The 16627-nt window shown below is 38.5% G+C and overlaps 1 protein-coding gene across 1 annotated transcript in view; it reads left to right on the top strand.

The window, feature by feature from the left end:
* The window catches only part of LOC102206834 (sodium channel protein type 5 subunit alpha-like), a 261018-nt gene that overhangs the window by 78492 nt on the left and 165899 nt on the right, over positions 1-16627 (top strand). Inside the window, exons 7-8 of the mRNA XM_013915747.1 lie at positions 6037-6128; positions 9217-9459. Coding sequence (XP_013771201.1) covers positions 6037-6128; positions 9217-9459 — 335 coding nt within the window. The remainder of the gene's footprint in view (positions 1-6036; positions 6129-9216; positions 9460-16627) is intronic.

The following is a 16627-nucleotide window of genomic DNA, read 5'->3' as shown; positions in this document are numbered from 1 at the left end:
CACACACACACACACACACACACACACACACACACACACACACACACACACACACACACCTGTGTTACTGATATTGCTGGAGTAATGACATGTTAATGGCTGCCATCACCACACCGGCAGCAGCAGCAGACTCCACAGTCATTTCCACAGCATTAAAGCTGCAACGTTTGATACGTCGTATTGATCCATTTCTCACACTAAATCATCCATGATTTAATTAAAACACATTTGAAATTACTACTGTAAAGAAACGAAGCACTAATGGAGCTGAACAAGCACCATCACACGATCTCTTACTTTCATTCTTCAGTGGAAACTGATTTAAAGCAGAATTTTCCTCTTTTATAGCACAAAACAGATGGAGGAACTCAGATTTAATGATGCAAATTCTTGAGGTATAAAATGATATTCACACTGGAAGAGGAACAAATTCTGCAGCAAAGACAAAAAGGTTGAAAACGTTGCCGGTTGATGAGCATTTAGAGAAAAGACAAAAAGATAAAGGCTTAAAATTACAGACCTGGACTACAGGCAGTACTTTAAAAATCAGAATTATGATCAGTAAAAATGAACTTTGTGTAGTCCAAACTTGTGATACTAGAGCAAACAGGAGAAGAGTAACGTTTCTGATGCAGGAGTTCAGTGAAAAGTTCCTTTTTAAATAAACATCTGTTTGAAAATTAAAGGGAACTGAAGGTTTTTATGGTCCATATTATAACTGCTAAATAATTTGAGAATCTAAATGGTAACATTATATTATAAATACTGTTCACATATGCATTTTTAATGAAATATTTGATATATAAGATAAAATATTTTTGTTCATTTAGTTTAAAAAATCTGTATAAAGTTTATCATCTCTGAAAACTACTAATAACCACTTAAAATCTCAACTTACACAATAAAAATCTTTATTTTTTACATTTTAGTCTGTATAGTGTTGTCATGACAACAAAAATGCCAATACTTTATTTACCAGTATTTATTACTAGCTTTTAAAAAAAAAGCTACTTCATGTTTTGGTCTTCAGAAGCAAATATGAGAAATCGATCAGTGTTCTATTATTTCTACTTAATAGAAGAATAAATTGTAAAAAAATGAAAAGCATTTGTCATATTAGGTATTTTTCTTTATGATTTGGTAAAACTGGAACCTTTCAATAAAATGGGATGTGGTGTTACTCGTACATCATTTTTATCACTTGAAACAGAGGAAGAAGGAATTTAATCTAATTTCATATTCTCAAGATTACATTTTTAAAAGACACAGTAACAAAACAACAAACAAAAATAACAACAACAAAACAACCAATGAGGTACATTCACATAAGGCCTGAACTGGTTCTTTGAGCCCTCCATTGTGAAGTGTCTCTGCTGCCACTGCTTCCATCAGCTGGTCGTGACTTCTTGCATCTAAATGGCGTGTTCTGACAGCCACACCTCTCGACGCCTCCTTGGTAATTCAATCAGCCTAACAGTCAAATCCGGTGAAATATGAGCCGTAATGGAGGGCCGTTAGCAACTGAGTATCAAATGTCTTGAGCTAACTGGGGGCCCAAAATGGCCGCTGTTGCCTGGCGCCTTTTGGCTCTCAGGGCTTCGTCTGACTCGATCTAAAGAGGGCGTTCACAGCTTGGGTGTGGCTTATGTCTCTTGTTATAAACTTCTTTTTTTTAGGTTGTTGTTATAGATTTGATGTTTGTTTTATATCGAGTGCAAGAGCAGATTTTAGTAGTTTTTTCCCCCTTGGAGATTCATACTGTGGATGTTGATGTAAAAGTAAAAAAACACTTTTATTCTAAGTTTACCTTGTGCAGACTGCAGCTTGATTGAATTGATGAGTTTTAACAGGTATAAAAACCAAAGGAAACACTGTTGCTGAGATGCCTGAAACTCCTTGTTTGTCATTCAGGATTGTCTTCTGTTACCCGTCTATATCACCAACACTTTTGGAAAATCCCTCCATGGCTAGCAGTTTAGCAGGTGCTGATAATCAAATTGGGGCTGGGTATCGTCACTGATTTCTAGAATCAATTCGATTCGATTCAATTTGAACCGGTGAAATTTTGCCTCAGACAGTCAGAAATATTATAATTCAGATCATGCATCAGTACATTTCCATATTTTTATATCTATAAAAAGAAACCTGAAACATGCGAGACTTTATCAAAGTGTGAGCATCACAGCAGATGAAATTTTTGTCAAAGTACCTGAGGATAAAACAGAAAAACATGAAGGAAAATTAAGGATTAAATTAAGGATTAAATTAAGGATTAAATTTGTTCAGAAGCCTATTGAACAGCAGAAATGAGGCTTTCTTTTTGGAAGTAAGTAAAAGGAAAAAAACAGCGTCCGACAGCGCTGTAAACAGTAGACTGGTGCGTAACAAGCAAGCAAATAATGCAGAAAACAGATTTTTAGAAGGGAAACTGTTCTTGAAATACAGAGAGAGAGAGAGAGAGAGAGAGAGAGAGCTGTGCATGAAGTGTGATTTTATGGTGGAAACAAAACAGGAAAAGTCAGAGGGAATTCATGACGATGTTTATGTGAAGCGTAGTTTGGATCTTCTTTTGCTGCTGGTTCAGTCAATATTGTTTGGAGAGAGATCAAACAGCTTCAGAATCAGTGCAAAAAGGACGTAAACACAAAGCGCGGACCCGCCGAAACATCAGAATCAGCGAGCTGTCAGCTTTCAGCCCCGACCGTGTCCGTGCCGTCGGGTGAGAAAGGCGACATCTCACTGATTCTGATCTGTCGGCGGGTCCGCGCTTTGTGTTTACGTCTTTGTGCAGAATCCGTGTTCCTGCTCTCATTTACTGTTTTAGCTGTTTGGTGGTTGTTGAAATTTTGTGAGGTTGAACCTGAGCTATAATAGACAGCGCTTCATTTGGAGAAAACCTAATGCAGCATCTTTGGACAAACACCAACTCTAAAGCATGGTAGTGGAGGCGTGATGATCTGGAGACATTGCAGTCATTGGGTCAACTATCAAGTCTTCTGTATACCAAAGCATTCTAGAGTCAATTGTGAAGCCGTCTATTTGATGCCTTAGGGTTGACTAAAACTGGTACCTCGTTCCAAGCATGGCATCTACAACAGAATGGCTGAAAAAGAAAATAATCAAGGTGGTGCAATGACCCAATGAAAGACCAGTATGGGCAGAAATCTGTGCCATCAGAAACTGAATTTGAATAAGTTAGATTTGAATTTGAATTGCTCAGATTGAATCTGAATTGTAACTTGAATAAATGCTTTTAAAAATTGAATTTCAATTAGCCTAATTTGAAATTCAATTTATTGGTTTGAAAATGATCATCACTAAATTGAAATTGAATTTTATATTTTTAAAGCGAATTAATTTGCTTTGAAACCGTATCTTATCCTTTAAAAATTTAGCTCTCGAATAATTTCAGATTCACTTTCAGTTCTACAATTCAATTTCAGTTAGACTAACTATTCACTTTAGCTAAAGTTATTAAGTTAGCTAAAGAGTTGGGATGCTGTGTAAGACATAAATAAAGCTAAAATACAAAGGTTTGGACACCGTTTTGCATGTTTCCCTACTGTAGGGGTCTCTGCAAGCATACAGAGGGGGTACTCTTACAGGGTACAACATGACAACTTTGGAATTCTACTAGAAACAGTCGATCATAATCCAGGGCAAACTACGCTAAATTAGCGTTTTTAGCTAACAGCTACAATAAACATAAAAGTTACCTTACGGCTATCATTTGTTAACATGACGCTTGTTCTTATATATGTAATGCATTTATTACCAACCTGAGAGTTTATCCGCTGGTCATTCGACATGACGAATGACTTCTGAAGTCTTAATTTAGCTCAAGATGCTGTAGATTCCCGTCAGTAACACTTTCAGTCCGCTAGTAAAACGTAGTTCTATTAATCTGCGCTTGAACCGGAACCGGATTAAGTCCCAAAAAACTGAATTTTGTAACTGAAAATGAACGGTGAGAAGTGAATCTGAAATTATTCGAGAGCTAAATTTTTAAAGGATAAAATACGGTTTAAAAGCACATGAATTCATTTTCAAAATATAAAATTCAATTTCAATTTAGTGATGATCATTTTCAAATCAATAAATTGAATTTCAAATTAGGCTAATTCAAATTCAGTTTTTAAAAGTATTTATTCAAGTTACAATTCAGATTCAATCCAAGCGATTCAAATTCAGTTTCTGATGGCACAGATTTCTGCCCATAGTCCAGACCTCAACCTGGCTTAAATGCTCAGACAGATCATCAAAGGTCAAAGTAATGGCCACAAACCTCAATGAGCTACATCAGTGTTGTGAAGAAGACTGGGTCAGAATTCCTCCACCATTTGATAAACTGATAAAGTCATATGGAAACAATTGCTTAACATTATTGCTGCTAAAGATGGTTCTACAAGCTTCTGAATAGTTGTGTGGTGTACTTGGTTTTCCACTAGTCTACATAGAGTCCTGGAAAAATGTTTTTATATGGCTGTATCAATTTAAAGAAATTGTAGTCAGTGCTAACTGTAGCCAGTTGTATTGTAGTCAAGTCATGTCAGTTTGCACTGACATGAGTTGCATAATCCTTTTGGGTGGTTTTTTTTTTTTTTTTTGCAACTGCTAGAAAATGTTGATCAATGAATATCTGATCTTTTAAGCTATAACTCTGAGCTGAATTTTAGCTTAAAATATAGGTAATTTGTTTTTTAAGAGTAGGTAAACTCAATAGGTAATAATAACAGTTTTTCACAGTTGTTTGGATGTAGTGTGGATCATTTAGGACTGGCTTATGATTAAAAAAAAGTTTAAAAAAAGTAACGGTTAAACACAGAATAATGTGATGTTTAGAAAATTTATAAACAAAACGTAAACTTCCTGTAAACTTGACTTTTTAAAAAAACTTCTTGGAAATTTTCCTTTACAGGTGTGTAACAGTACACCTTAATTGCATGACCTGTAGGGCTCACATATTCCAAATAAGTCAATTTTGGGTGGTTTAAAGTCACGGCAGTATTTTCAGACTTTGTTGTGTTTCTCTTCCTTTGTTGTTTGTTGACAACCATCACACTGCCCCCTACAGGCTGTTAACAGAGTTTATCAAAGTAGGGAACCTGCAGGCGCTGAGAACCTTTAGAGTGCTGAGAGCCCTGAAAACTATCTCAGTCATCCCAGGTAAGGGCTCACCACCACCACCACCAGGGGGCGACAAGAGACATAAAACAAACAAACTAGGAGACAATTGTAATCGCGTTGTGAACGTCCTCTCTTGTTCGTCCCATGTCTGCCGTGTCTTGCAGCTCCAGACCCCACCCACTTCCCACTCCTTGCCCAATCGGGGACCATAGGTCCAATCACCTGATCTGCATTAAAGGAACAATAAAGAAGGAAAAATCAGATATGTCTAAAAGTTTGTTAACAGGAGAATCGATGGCAACAAAATGCCTTCAAGTTGGGATATTTGCTAAAAAAAATCTGACGCACTAAACTGGTTAATTCAGTGTCCATTCCAGAGCCAAACACAAACAAAAGCATTTCTCATGATGAACTCTTAAAAACATGTCCTGTTTGCTGGATTTCTGTCTTTTTTGGCACAAAACTGAACATTTGATGTTTGAAGTTAGACAAAAGCAACCCAAAGGCATTTTTTTGGTTCTGGTATCTGATGTTGAAAACACCACTCTGACATTTAAAATGTAACTATTTATCAGTTAAAGTTTACTATGTGGATACCCAAAAATACTATGTAAAAAAACCCCAAAACCTTACAGGCATTAAAATATTAAAGTGCTTGACCGAGTTGCCTTTTCTCCAGTTTACATCCAAATCCATAGCTTTGAATACCTGATTTCCCCTTCTTAACAGTCGAGTCTCTGGCTTGACCCTCCAGTGTTGCCATCCGACCTGGCCTGTCTCTACTGTATCTATTTCTGTCTCTTGCTGTATCTCCACCTTTCTATCCCTCTGTGCTGGCTTGCTGTTCAGTGTGGTCATACCCTTCTGTGTGTGTCTGTTTTTGTGCTTTTGTCTCCCGGCTTGTTGCAGATATGTGACTGAGTTTGTGGACCTGGGTAATGTGTCAGCCTTAAGGACGTTCAGGGTGCTGCGAGCGCTCAAAACCATCTCTGTCATCCCAGGTGAGACCGCGAATGCAGGGGAGTGAATACCAAACGCACTCCTCCCAATCTGCTGGAAGCACTAAGTGGCTGTGTTTGAAATCTCATCCCGCATACTACCTACTGATAGCTCTCTACTTCATAACAACCACTTTAACAAAGTAAACAGAGGTAGTATGCAGGAAGAAGCACCAAGGTTTTTATGCTAATTGGTTGTGAGTGGAAAACAGAGGCTTAGCAAACAGAAACAGCTCTTGGCCATGAGTCAAGTAATGGCACAGGAGAAAGGACTTCCAATATTTAATGCTTCACCATACAAATCAGCATAAATTCATACTTAGCTTTAGAAAACACAACTATTGTCTACAAGGTGTGATCACGAACTTTTACAAGACTCAAAAGACCCTACCTGATTTAAATTTGGTTGAGCGTCCCTTCAAGGCCATACCCTTGTGCACCTCTGGACTTCCACCAGCTGTTATCCAAATTAGCATTCCCCAGAAGACCACAGCTCCCTGAAACATTGTCCTCTTCCCATAAACCAATTCAAATTGTAGGGCAGTAGACATGCTGGGAGTGGTCCAGGGTCACACTAAGGGACTACCTGAAAAAGGTTAAAGGTCTAATTTAAATCAGTTGTGATTTTTGAATGTTCATTTTTTCCATAAAGTTGCAAAACTTTATGATTGTACCTCGTAGAAGTACACTAAATGCTTGCTCAGTAACATCATGTCAGTGCTAAATCCTGCAATAAATGTAGGATAATAATCCTACATGCACATAAGTTAATAAACTAAAATGGAAGATATGCCATCATGTGAGCAACTGGGATAATATTCTGATCCTGTGATAAGGAGGATAGAGTGTAAGTAATTCTTTTTCCACTGCAGAAATTTGAATAACACACAAAGTGGGACAAACAGATACAGAACTGACCACCTGGTGCGTCCCTTCACCCCCTCTGTTGCTTTTGTTGTGGAAAATTCACCAGATTCACTACTTGATGGGGTCTTGTGGCCATAAAATTTCCAGGGGGGGTTATTTGTGTTCTTGGACAAAAGCGTTTGTCTGTCCAGCCTCAAACCTAAAAATTTGTTCCTGTACACAAAATAACACTTTTAAAGGACAAAATAAATCTGGAAAGGTTGTTGGCCAAGTGAGTTATTTCAGTGAGTTGAAGTCAAGAATTTGACAGAAGTTTTAGTGATTACTAATTATCATTAAAACAAAGTTGGGATTATATATTGAAATGCCTTGGTTTGGTTTAAGTTTGCCATAAGTTGTTACTATAACTACAGATCTCTGAAACTGAATGCCACTATTGTTGTGGTGCATGTGCAAGCACCCTCTTTGAGAGAAGATTGCTGCTTAAAAAGGCCATTGAGAGGGCAGGTGTACTCTTCGAGTTCGGCCAATCAGCACTGTGGCCCATCCAACTGTTTTTCCAGGGGTTTTCAGAAGTACCCACGCTGAAGAACATATTTGCTCACCTGCTGGTTTCTGCAGTGGAAAACAACCTGCTAATTAAGCTTTTTACGCTATTCCAGTAGTGAAAATGCTGACTATCCAAAAAATGGCTACCCATTTTTTGATCCAGTTGCTTATGGAGTTTATGCTTGCCAGATACAGCTGACATAATCTCCCCTAACCTATTCTGCTGTTTTTGTTTCAGCCTGTGAAGGAAAAAGCAGCAGTCTGATATTAGGAAACACTGTATTAATAAGACAATGAGTTGTTTTATGTGTTAGGGACTTGCACTTTTTACTTTTGTTGGTCTAAAATTACACACAAAAAGCTTAAAATGAGTAGCCATGACACATAAAAGGTCGGGGAACATAGCAACACTCTTTGCTAATGCACTTAGGAGATATCTACGTCACTTAAACATTCCCAGCACACTTCAGGAGACACCAGTTTATGTCCACAAAGACACAAATCAATATGCAAACTGTGCAGTTGGTTATTCAGATGTCCTGCTGGCTAGCCTCTGTATGTTTCCACTGTGCATGTTAGCATGCAGTGCTAACAGCATTGTTAACATGTGATGAAAACATTCTCGTGCCATGTTAGTGGCTATGTTATAACAGTGTTTAATCACATGTTATAACTTTAGTAAAGTAATAGCACCATGACAGCATGTCAGAACTGCAGCTTAGCTTTGTCTAATCCCACTTTTCATTAGTTTACAGACACCTCCAGGTTAACAAACAAAAGTTGATTCTGTGAGACAAAATCTTTGAATATGAAAAAGTAATAGAAAACCTATTTGAGCTGTCTGTTTCTAATGAAAGAACTAAGTAAAAAAAAAAGTGCTAAGAGGTGATTTAAAAATCTATAAGAAACTGGTGGTTTCTTTGGTAAGACTTGGCTGATAACAGTCGACTTGTCTGCACCCTTTGTGTTCTGAGTGTGTTTTTGTTCCTGCTGTTTTTACCATGTGTTCATGTGTGTGTTAGTGTTGTTATTGTAGTATTAGAATGGGGGAGTTTGTGGTCTGTTTTGCTGTATTTTGATGGTGATTATTAGCCTACAGTGACTTTTCTTCATCAGCTGCTCATGGGTGAAAACCTGACTGTTTCCCCCAAAATTTAACAATGATTGAATAAAACTTTTACAAAATATTTAAAATTATTGTCATCTGAAGGAATATTTTCAGGTTTTCACCTAACAGGAATGGAGTATTTGCATTTTTTATGCTTTCAGTTCATTGATTTGTTTTTTCCACCTTCATGCATAAAGATGGCTGTCGTTTAGTTTTACTTTTGTACCTTGCCTGTGCATAAAAACAAAAACAAAACAACCTTTACACTCCAAGTCACAACTGACAATAAGGAACTGTTTGGAGAAAATCCCCTCTTTGCAATTTTCAAAGAGCCATTAATCTCATATAGAATCATACCTTAGACGTAATTGGACCTCTGAGAGGAGAGGTTGAAGTTAAATATTTGAAGGCATACTGCTTTGATCATGTCATTTAAGCTGGCTGCCATCTTCATCAAGTTAGCAGGTTTCAACATACCCGCCATTCATAGACCAGTTACACCAGTTCTCAAAGACTTATTCAACTATTAACCCTTTCTGCATCCCTGCGCCCGCGGCGGTCCCTCAGGACTGAAGACCATCGTTGGGGCTTTAATCCAGTCGGTGAAGAAGCTCGCTGACGTGATGATCCTCACGGTCTTCTGCCTCAGTGTCTTTGCACTTATTGGCCTGCAGCTCTTCATGGGAAATTTGCGGCAGAAGTGTGTGCGGAGCACGGCACACTGCTTCAATGACACCTTGCCAGCCAACACCTCCTTCTACTGCAACAACAAGACCTGGGCCTCAATCAAAGACTTCACCGAAGATGAAGGTGAGCATTTAATAAGTGAACGAACAAGTTGCTTGATTGATTTTCACATAAAGATGTTTAATTTAATTTGTTGCACTGGTGCAATTAGTTAGAAAATAGAAAGTTCATCTCTTGTGTCATTACTGAAGAAATTGATACTAGGAGGTAAAACGTGACATGGAACCAACTTCTGACCATCTGGAGTCTGTTAAAGTATCACCCCAACCTCTGGGTTAGCGCTAAGACCTCTTGTTAATCAGGGCTTGTGTGGACATGGTGTCTTTAGATGAGACTGAAAAAGTTTCTTCAGAAAGCTTTTGATGGATATCTGTTGTGAAAGATTGAAGGAAGTCTGTGTCTGGCTGTCCATTGGTCTCCCTTGGATTGTGTCTTAATTATGCATATTGGGTTTGGGTTTAAAATAACATATTTGGATGACTGCATCCAGCTTCCCTTTGTGCTCAACAGATCAGACCACGAACCTTGAACTCTTTATAGCTTGTGGCATTTTTCTTTTTATTCTGAAACCTCCAAATACGCTTTTTACAATTTCCAGGGTTTAGACAGATCCTGAACATGGAATATTATTTAGAAATATTTAAAGTTAAATACACTTTATACATCATTGAATTTGAAGCCTTAAACATAACATTGGCTTCCACTTAGGCTTTTGTTGTATTGTCTAAATTTGTTAATTAGTATATGCCGTATGTTGCTTTGCATTTGTTTCACTTTTTATATGCTTTTATGTTTTATATGCTTGTTATCTAAACACTCTAACTAAACACGTAAGAGAGCTATACATACCAGTGGCTGTTACCAGTACTACACCCCAACCAAGTTTTGTTTATATTAAGGAATATTACCTCAATGAGGGTCTATGAACCCTATGGTCAGAAAGGGTTTCCGCGTTAGACGATTTGAACGTATCAGTACTTTTGGATTCTCTGTGAGTGAAAATGGAAATGTCAACTTGTCAACTCCATCTTTGAAGATCAGTCTGTATGACTTAAGAATGCAGTGCTGCTTCAGCTCGGTCAGGGTGGGCTCCTTTTGTTCCAGTAATCTAACTTTGTTAGAGCTAGAACAATGTTTAAAAAGTGGAAAACAGATAAAGCCACCATAATGTTACGCTCTGGTGAGTGCAGTCCAATTTGGACTCACCATCTTGGTGTTTTGAGCCCAGATGTAATGATCCAGGGGTGGATATGCCTGTTAAAACCACATTGTCACTGGCTCAGGACTTTTGATTGACAACATCGCTTGGATAAACCTCCTCCCTGATACAAAATCGAGTTTATATTTTATTCAATATGATCCAAAATGAATAACTGAGACCATAAACTCAACTTTTTGGAAAAACAGGTATTGTCACCTGGTAGCAGTAGTTAGCTTCACTTCTTAAATCCAGAAGCTACGTCTGCAGTCTATACCATCTACTGTACTGTGCAGAAAATGTCCAGTGCACTTCAGGAAGTGTGGCGTTTTTCCAGGGAAGCACAGGAGCAGTCCGTCTCTGAGCTGGTGGACCTCATTTAGAAACATCATTAGAATTCATCTCAAGTTTTAAATGAATTGAGAAGAAATCAAATTTGTCCATGCTTTGTACATGATAGCCCCACAGCTCACCCAGTGTCCTCTACACACCACAAATTCTTCATCTTGTGGCGAGATTTTTACATTCCTGCTTTATTAACTTGCTGCCATGCAATAATATTTTTTCCATGTCACCACAGGGGCTCTGTACCATTTGCATATAAATAGATAAACATTTCTGTGGCCTGCTGGGGACACCACAGGGGGCTCAAGGGTTTTAAATCCTGGTATCTGTGGTTTACTGCAAAAAAATTTGCAATAAATAAATAAATAAAAGGACATTGCAAACACCAAAATTACTTGTTGGCTGGAAGATGAGACGGTCACCTGCTTGTAGTATGTTCTGGAGAGAGGGGTGGTGTAAGCGTGTGTCATGCTGCCGTGGCGACTGCTGTTTCTTAACGGGGCTGGACAATGTCATGTTGCTGCTGTAGTTACAACTGACGTCAGTGAAGACACACACAGACCATCAGGGATGTGTTCAGCCCGTCCGACTGGGCACTTTACACACACGGAGAGGGCATGTGCCAGTCATGTCATAACACACATTATGTGGACTTCCATACATCACACGCAGCCACAAAACCCACACAGAGACAAGCTGAGGGCTCAAATTGTGGTCATAAATATTTTGTACTTGTTAATCAGTTTTGTATGTGTGAAAAGACTTTTTTACACATACAAGACTAAGAAGAATTTTGACCCTATTTTTCTTCCTTTCATCTGATTGGTCAATGTCATGTCAATCACAAGTTTAACAATCCAATCAGAGAACAGCTGGGTTTGGCTGTCGGAGGGGTGCATTATGGAGCTTCAGGTCCTTGAAGGGAATAAATGCTCTTTTACATGGCAGCCCAGCGTTTTCCTTCATCACCACGAAGGAAAACAGTCTGTGGTTTGTCCGAGTTTGGTGATTTTTGTGTCACAGGTTTACGTGCTTAATACAGGGACCTCCAGCGCCTTTTCAACAGGGCTGTGGACCTCGGGGGTGGGGGTGGGGGGCAGTGTTGTGGAAATGAGACAGTCTTCACTAGTGGGGATAGTTACAAAGCTTTCTTTGTGATGAATTAGCAAAACATGTTTTTCTTGAACATTTGAAGATAAAAAAACAGAAACTCTTGTAGAGGACATAGAGCTCGATGTGAAAGGACCTTTATGCTGCACACTGTGAGCCACAGCCCTGACTTTGTGTTAAACTAATCCTAAAGTAATAATGGTATTTCTAACCACTGATATACCACAACTTTATCCTTTCAACAGCTGCTGAAAGTTAGGGGACCTAGCATCTATCGGATATTTATATAGAGATCCTCCAGCTTCAAACTGTATCACTCTTCAAGGACCTGCAGTTCAAAAAAAGCGCCCCTCCGACAGCCAAACCCATCTGTTCTCTGATTGGATAAATTTGTGATTGACATGACCTTGACCAATCAGATGAAAGGAAGAAAAATAGGGTCAAAATTCGTACTTGTAACTTGAAACTTGAGTGCAGAGTTTCACACGTATTTTTTGGCCAAGTCCACACACAAATTCTTTTTACACACACAAAACTGATTTACAAGTACAAAATATTTATGACCACAATTTGAGCCCATACGAAACACTTAACCTGAGCTGCACGCTGTCTTTGCTGCTCAGTGAGACCAAAATACACCAACGTACACAAAATATGTATGTAGCCAGCGTGCAGCTACAACCGCCTGTGTCACGATGCACCTGTCAGTCAAAGAAGCCATGCCCCTAAAAATCCACTGTTATGCATTAATAAGTTTAATGCAAGTAAACCAAACTATGTGTTTAAATGTAACTGGCACATGGTGTGCTTTACTTTCAGCTTAACAGAAATTATTTTAAACCAGATTTAATGATTTCAAATTCATCATTTTTCATTAGAAATCAAACATCTGTTTAATTGTTTTCGTTTTAGACTCAGTTCTTCCTCAGCAGATTTTTTTTTTTAGATCAGCCTCACAGTTCTGACGTCTGTAGTAATGAAATGTCATTTATACAATTAAAAAAAAAATGTAAATAAAATTACTCACAGTTAAAAAGGCCATCTGGGTGTGGCTCCTGTTTTCATACCTACCTACAGTTTAATGTTCACATAAAAAACATGGACAGACACGCCAGCCAGTGAGGCCTTATGTAAATGCTCTAGGCTTTCTTTAAAGATGCAAACCTTTTTTTAATGCAATGCATTAATTACATTTCCTTTTACTTTCTTCCACATGAGCCAGCATAAAGGGCAAAACCGCCAAAATCAAGTCAGCTTTTAGCCTGTTCGTCAGGACGGTGCTGCCTATCTCTAATGTGCTGCCTGCTGCCTATCTCTAATGTGCTGCCTATTTATTCATTTCCAGTCTGCTTTGCCATCCATCACGTCAAACAAATGTCCCCTACAGGCTCCCATATCGACCTCTAAAAGCTGCCGTGAAACCCGAGAGCCGAGGCAGCGGCGATAAAGCTCAGCACGTTCAGCTGATCTGAAAACAGCCCTTGGTGGGAGATCAATGGCGGATGGTCTCGGTGCTAAATATTTCCCATCAAGCTTTGTTTGTTCTGTCTGGTCAGAGCTGTCTGACGGCAGCAGACGTCCCCGGTGCTTCAATAAATTCATTTCAACTGGAATCATGTAAGATCTATTTCACTGCTGCTTCATACAGGAAGCATAACATCTCCATGTGGTGTAAAAATTGACATCTGAAGACCCTGTGTATTTCACTTATTCTCAGCCCTGCTGACTAGTACATCCACCCTAATAAGTCTGCTTACACCATCCTATCATCAGCAGCTCCAACCTCACGATGTGGACGCTGTAGGTGTTTTAGTCTCATTATCTCCTGACATCAACTAATTACTTTAAGGCCTTTTTTAAAATTTGCATTTAATCAATTTTGTTAAAATTCATCAAATGGGCAGAAATGAGAGAAAATTGGAAAGATGTCCCTTAAATACATTCATGGCTTTCACAACAAATGGAATAATTGCAATCGAGCGCATAGGCAAACCCATGTGTTTTTCACAGCTTGTCCAAAACTTTTATATGATATATAGTTTAGTAATGAGTCTGTGTCTTAATTATGTCAGAGGTCTGGCACTTTTGTTGAACTGGAAACGTTGAGATCGCTAAGAAAGTTTACTTTCATAAGTGTTTTGGAGAGCAATGAGTCATCAATCCAAATTTCATTTGCAAGAAAAAAAAAGGTTAAAAAAGGTTAAAAAGAACAAAATAATAGGTTATTTCTTTGGCAGACGCCCCCTTCTTCTTTTTATCTCTGTCAAGGCTCAGTCTCAAGTTTCTTTTAAGAAAGTGACGAGAAAAGAAAATGAATGCGCGTTTTCAAACCCAAAGAAAACAATTTTTATGCTGATCACTGTAAACAAAGCAAACTTTTAGCTCCACTTGTTCCACGACAAAGTGAACACAGCGTTTGATGGATGGATGGAAGTATAAATGAATCACCATCTGATCCCTTTCCTTCATGCATCAGCAGATTAACAGTCTAATTCACTTTGACCAATAACTCTCGTGTCATACCTGCAGGTTTTCTTCCTGTAAATTTATCTCTTGCAGATGAAAAAAAGGACGGGGGGAGGGTGGACGTGTGTTTAGACTTGACAGAGTAATTTGCAGCTCTCGAGTTTTAAAAAGAAATGAAATTAAGCCCACTCTCTCAATATCCCACAGAGACAATTTTCCAAGTTCCTGCAGCTCAGTGAAATCTTCCCAGATGGGGGTCGCTCAGAAAAAAAAAAACCTTTATTAAATGTCAGATCGTAGGCTAATATGCATACATATGGGGGGAGTGTGGAATCTGAACGATGAACTTCAGGTAATGACTGCTCCTATCTGCTTTGTATGAGAATAAAATGCTTCAGTGGCTAATCTTAAGTGTTGCGTAAAAGGCCTCGCGGTTACTTTGAACCCGTGAACAAAAGCACTCCAGACTTCAGAAGTGTTTTTTGTTGGCGAGCCGGGATGCAGTCTCTCAGATGTACTTGATAACAAATGAATGGCTGCGATCCTAAAAAGCTTAAGTGCCTTTGGTGCTGCGGCGGTCAGACACGGTCAGAGGCAAACACAAGCGCCACACAACCTGTTTGTTTGCCGAAAGGAGAAAGTTTGCATGTGCGCAGCCACTGTCATGGAAAGAAGAACAAGGCTTTTGTCGTGTTTGTAGACTGAAATGCTAAAATGCTTTGTTTCTCTTTGACAAGTCAAGGTTTTTTTTTAAGGTGTTTAAACACTGCTTCTTGGGGTCCACCAGCTTCTTTTTGTTTTTCTGAAAACTCACAGGGAAATGCTATAAGACGTCCTGGCCTCATGGAAAACTGCGTAATAGCTCTGTTGGTCCCCAGAACAGTATTTCCACAATAAAGCCTGTAAAAAGGCGCGATTGATTTTTTTTAAGGAGTCTTTTATCTCTTTAAAATATGTGGCATGTTACGCCATACCTTTTCCAAAACCAAACCATCCATTTTCTTCATGTTTACATAAATCTAAGAAAAGAGATGACTGCATAGTGCAGCTGGATATTTAGTTGGTTATTTTTATAAAACTCAAAGTCCTTAAAATTATATTTATTCTCCTTTGTGGCTAATCTCAAAAAGAATAGCAACTTTACATTTATATTATGTGTACATACACATCGTTGACCATAGTGTGAGCTTTTGCTAGTGTAATGAAAAGATTATAACTGATCTCAGAGCAGGGAAAGCAAAGTCAGGGTTAGCTTCTCTAGCATACTGGTCTCCTGTTAGCCTCCTATCAAAGACTAAAGAGGTTATTGACAATATAAGTAAATATGAATGATCTCTGGTCTGGTCGGTAAGCACAGAAACTGCTGGTTTTGCGTTTTTACCAGCCGCAGACTTTAACATAGATGGAAAATGACAGAAACTAAAGTTTGCAAGGGCTCCATAGTTACGCTAGCTTCCACGGAAAACTGGGGCCACATAATGGTGATAATTTACAGAATTAATTTAAATAGGCGATGGTAGAATGTTTGGAGCTGCAAAGAGAGAAATGATTTGCCTTTGGTACGTGTTAATTGCCTATATTTGGATTTCACAGGGAAAGCACTGCTTGCCTTGCTTGTCCTGACAGATCGCTATGATGTAAATACATTTGAAGATGTGAAAATTTTTGGCTATTTGTGGCTAGTACTTAGTACTTTGCCAATATTAGTGGTTGGTGCTTTGATGGCACATTATTCACTTTTAAAGAACTTACAGAATAAATGTTTGTTTTCATCAAACAAAACAATTCACACACCAGCAACGACCTGCAGGGCTCACCTTCTGCGTGTTCACAAGCCTATTTTAACCACATCCACATACAGTCACCCCTATTATTATTTGGTGATTTTATTTTAAATAACATGGATTCTGTTTGTCGGCAGCAAAATGTAAGACGTTCAGAACAGGTAGTAAGATAAGATAAGATAAGATAACCTTTATTAGTCCCACACGTGGGAAATTTGTTTTGTCACAGCAGGAAGTGGACAGTGCAAAAGTTATGAGGCAAAAATTAGGATACAATAAGAATAAATACAGTACACAACTGTACAGAATAGAATAAATAAAATACTAT

The sequence above is a fragment of the Pundamilia nyererei genome, unplaced genomic scaffold, assembly GCF_000239375.1.
Source record: "Pundamilia nyererei isolate P.nyererei 1_Seehausen unplaced genomic scaffold, PunNye1.0 scaffold00357, whole genome shotgun sequence".
Taxonomy (NCBI): domain Eukaryota; kingdom Metazoa; phylum Chordata; class Actinopteri; order Cichliformes; family Cichlidae; genus Pundamilia; species Pundamilia nyererei.
This window is presented reverse-complemented; position numbering and strand designations above follow the sequence as displayed.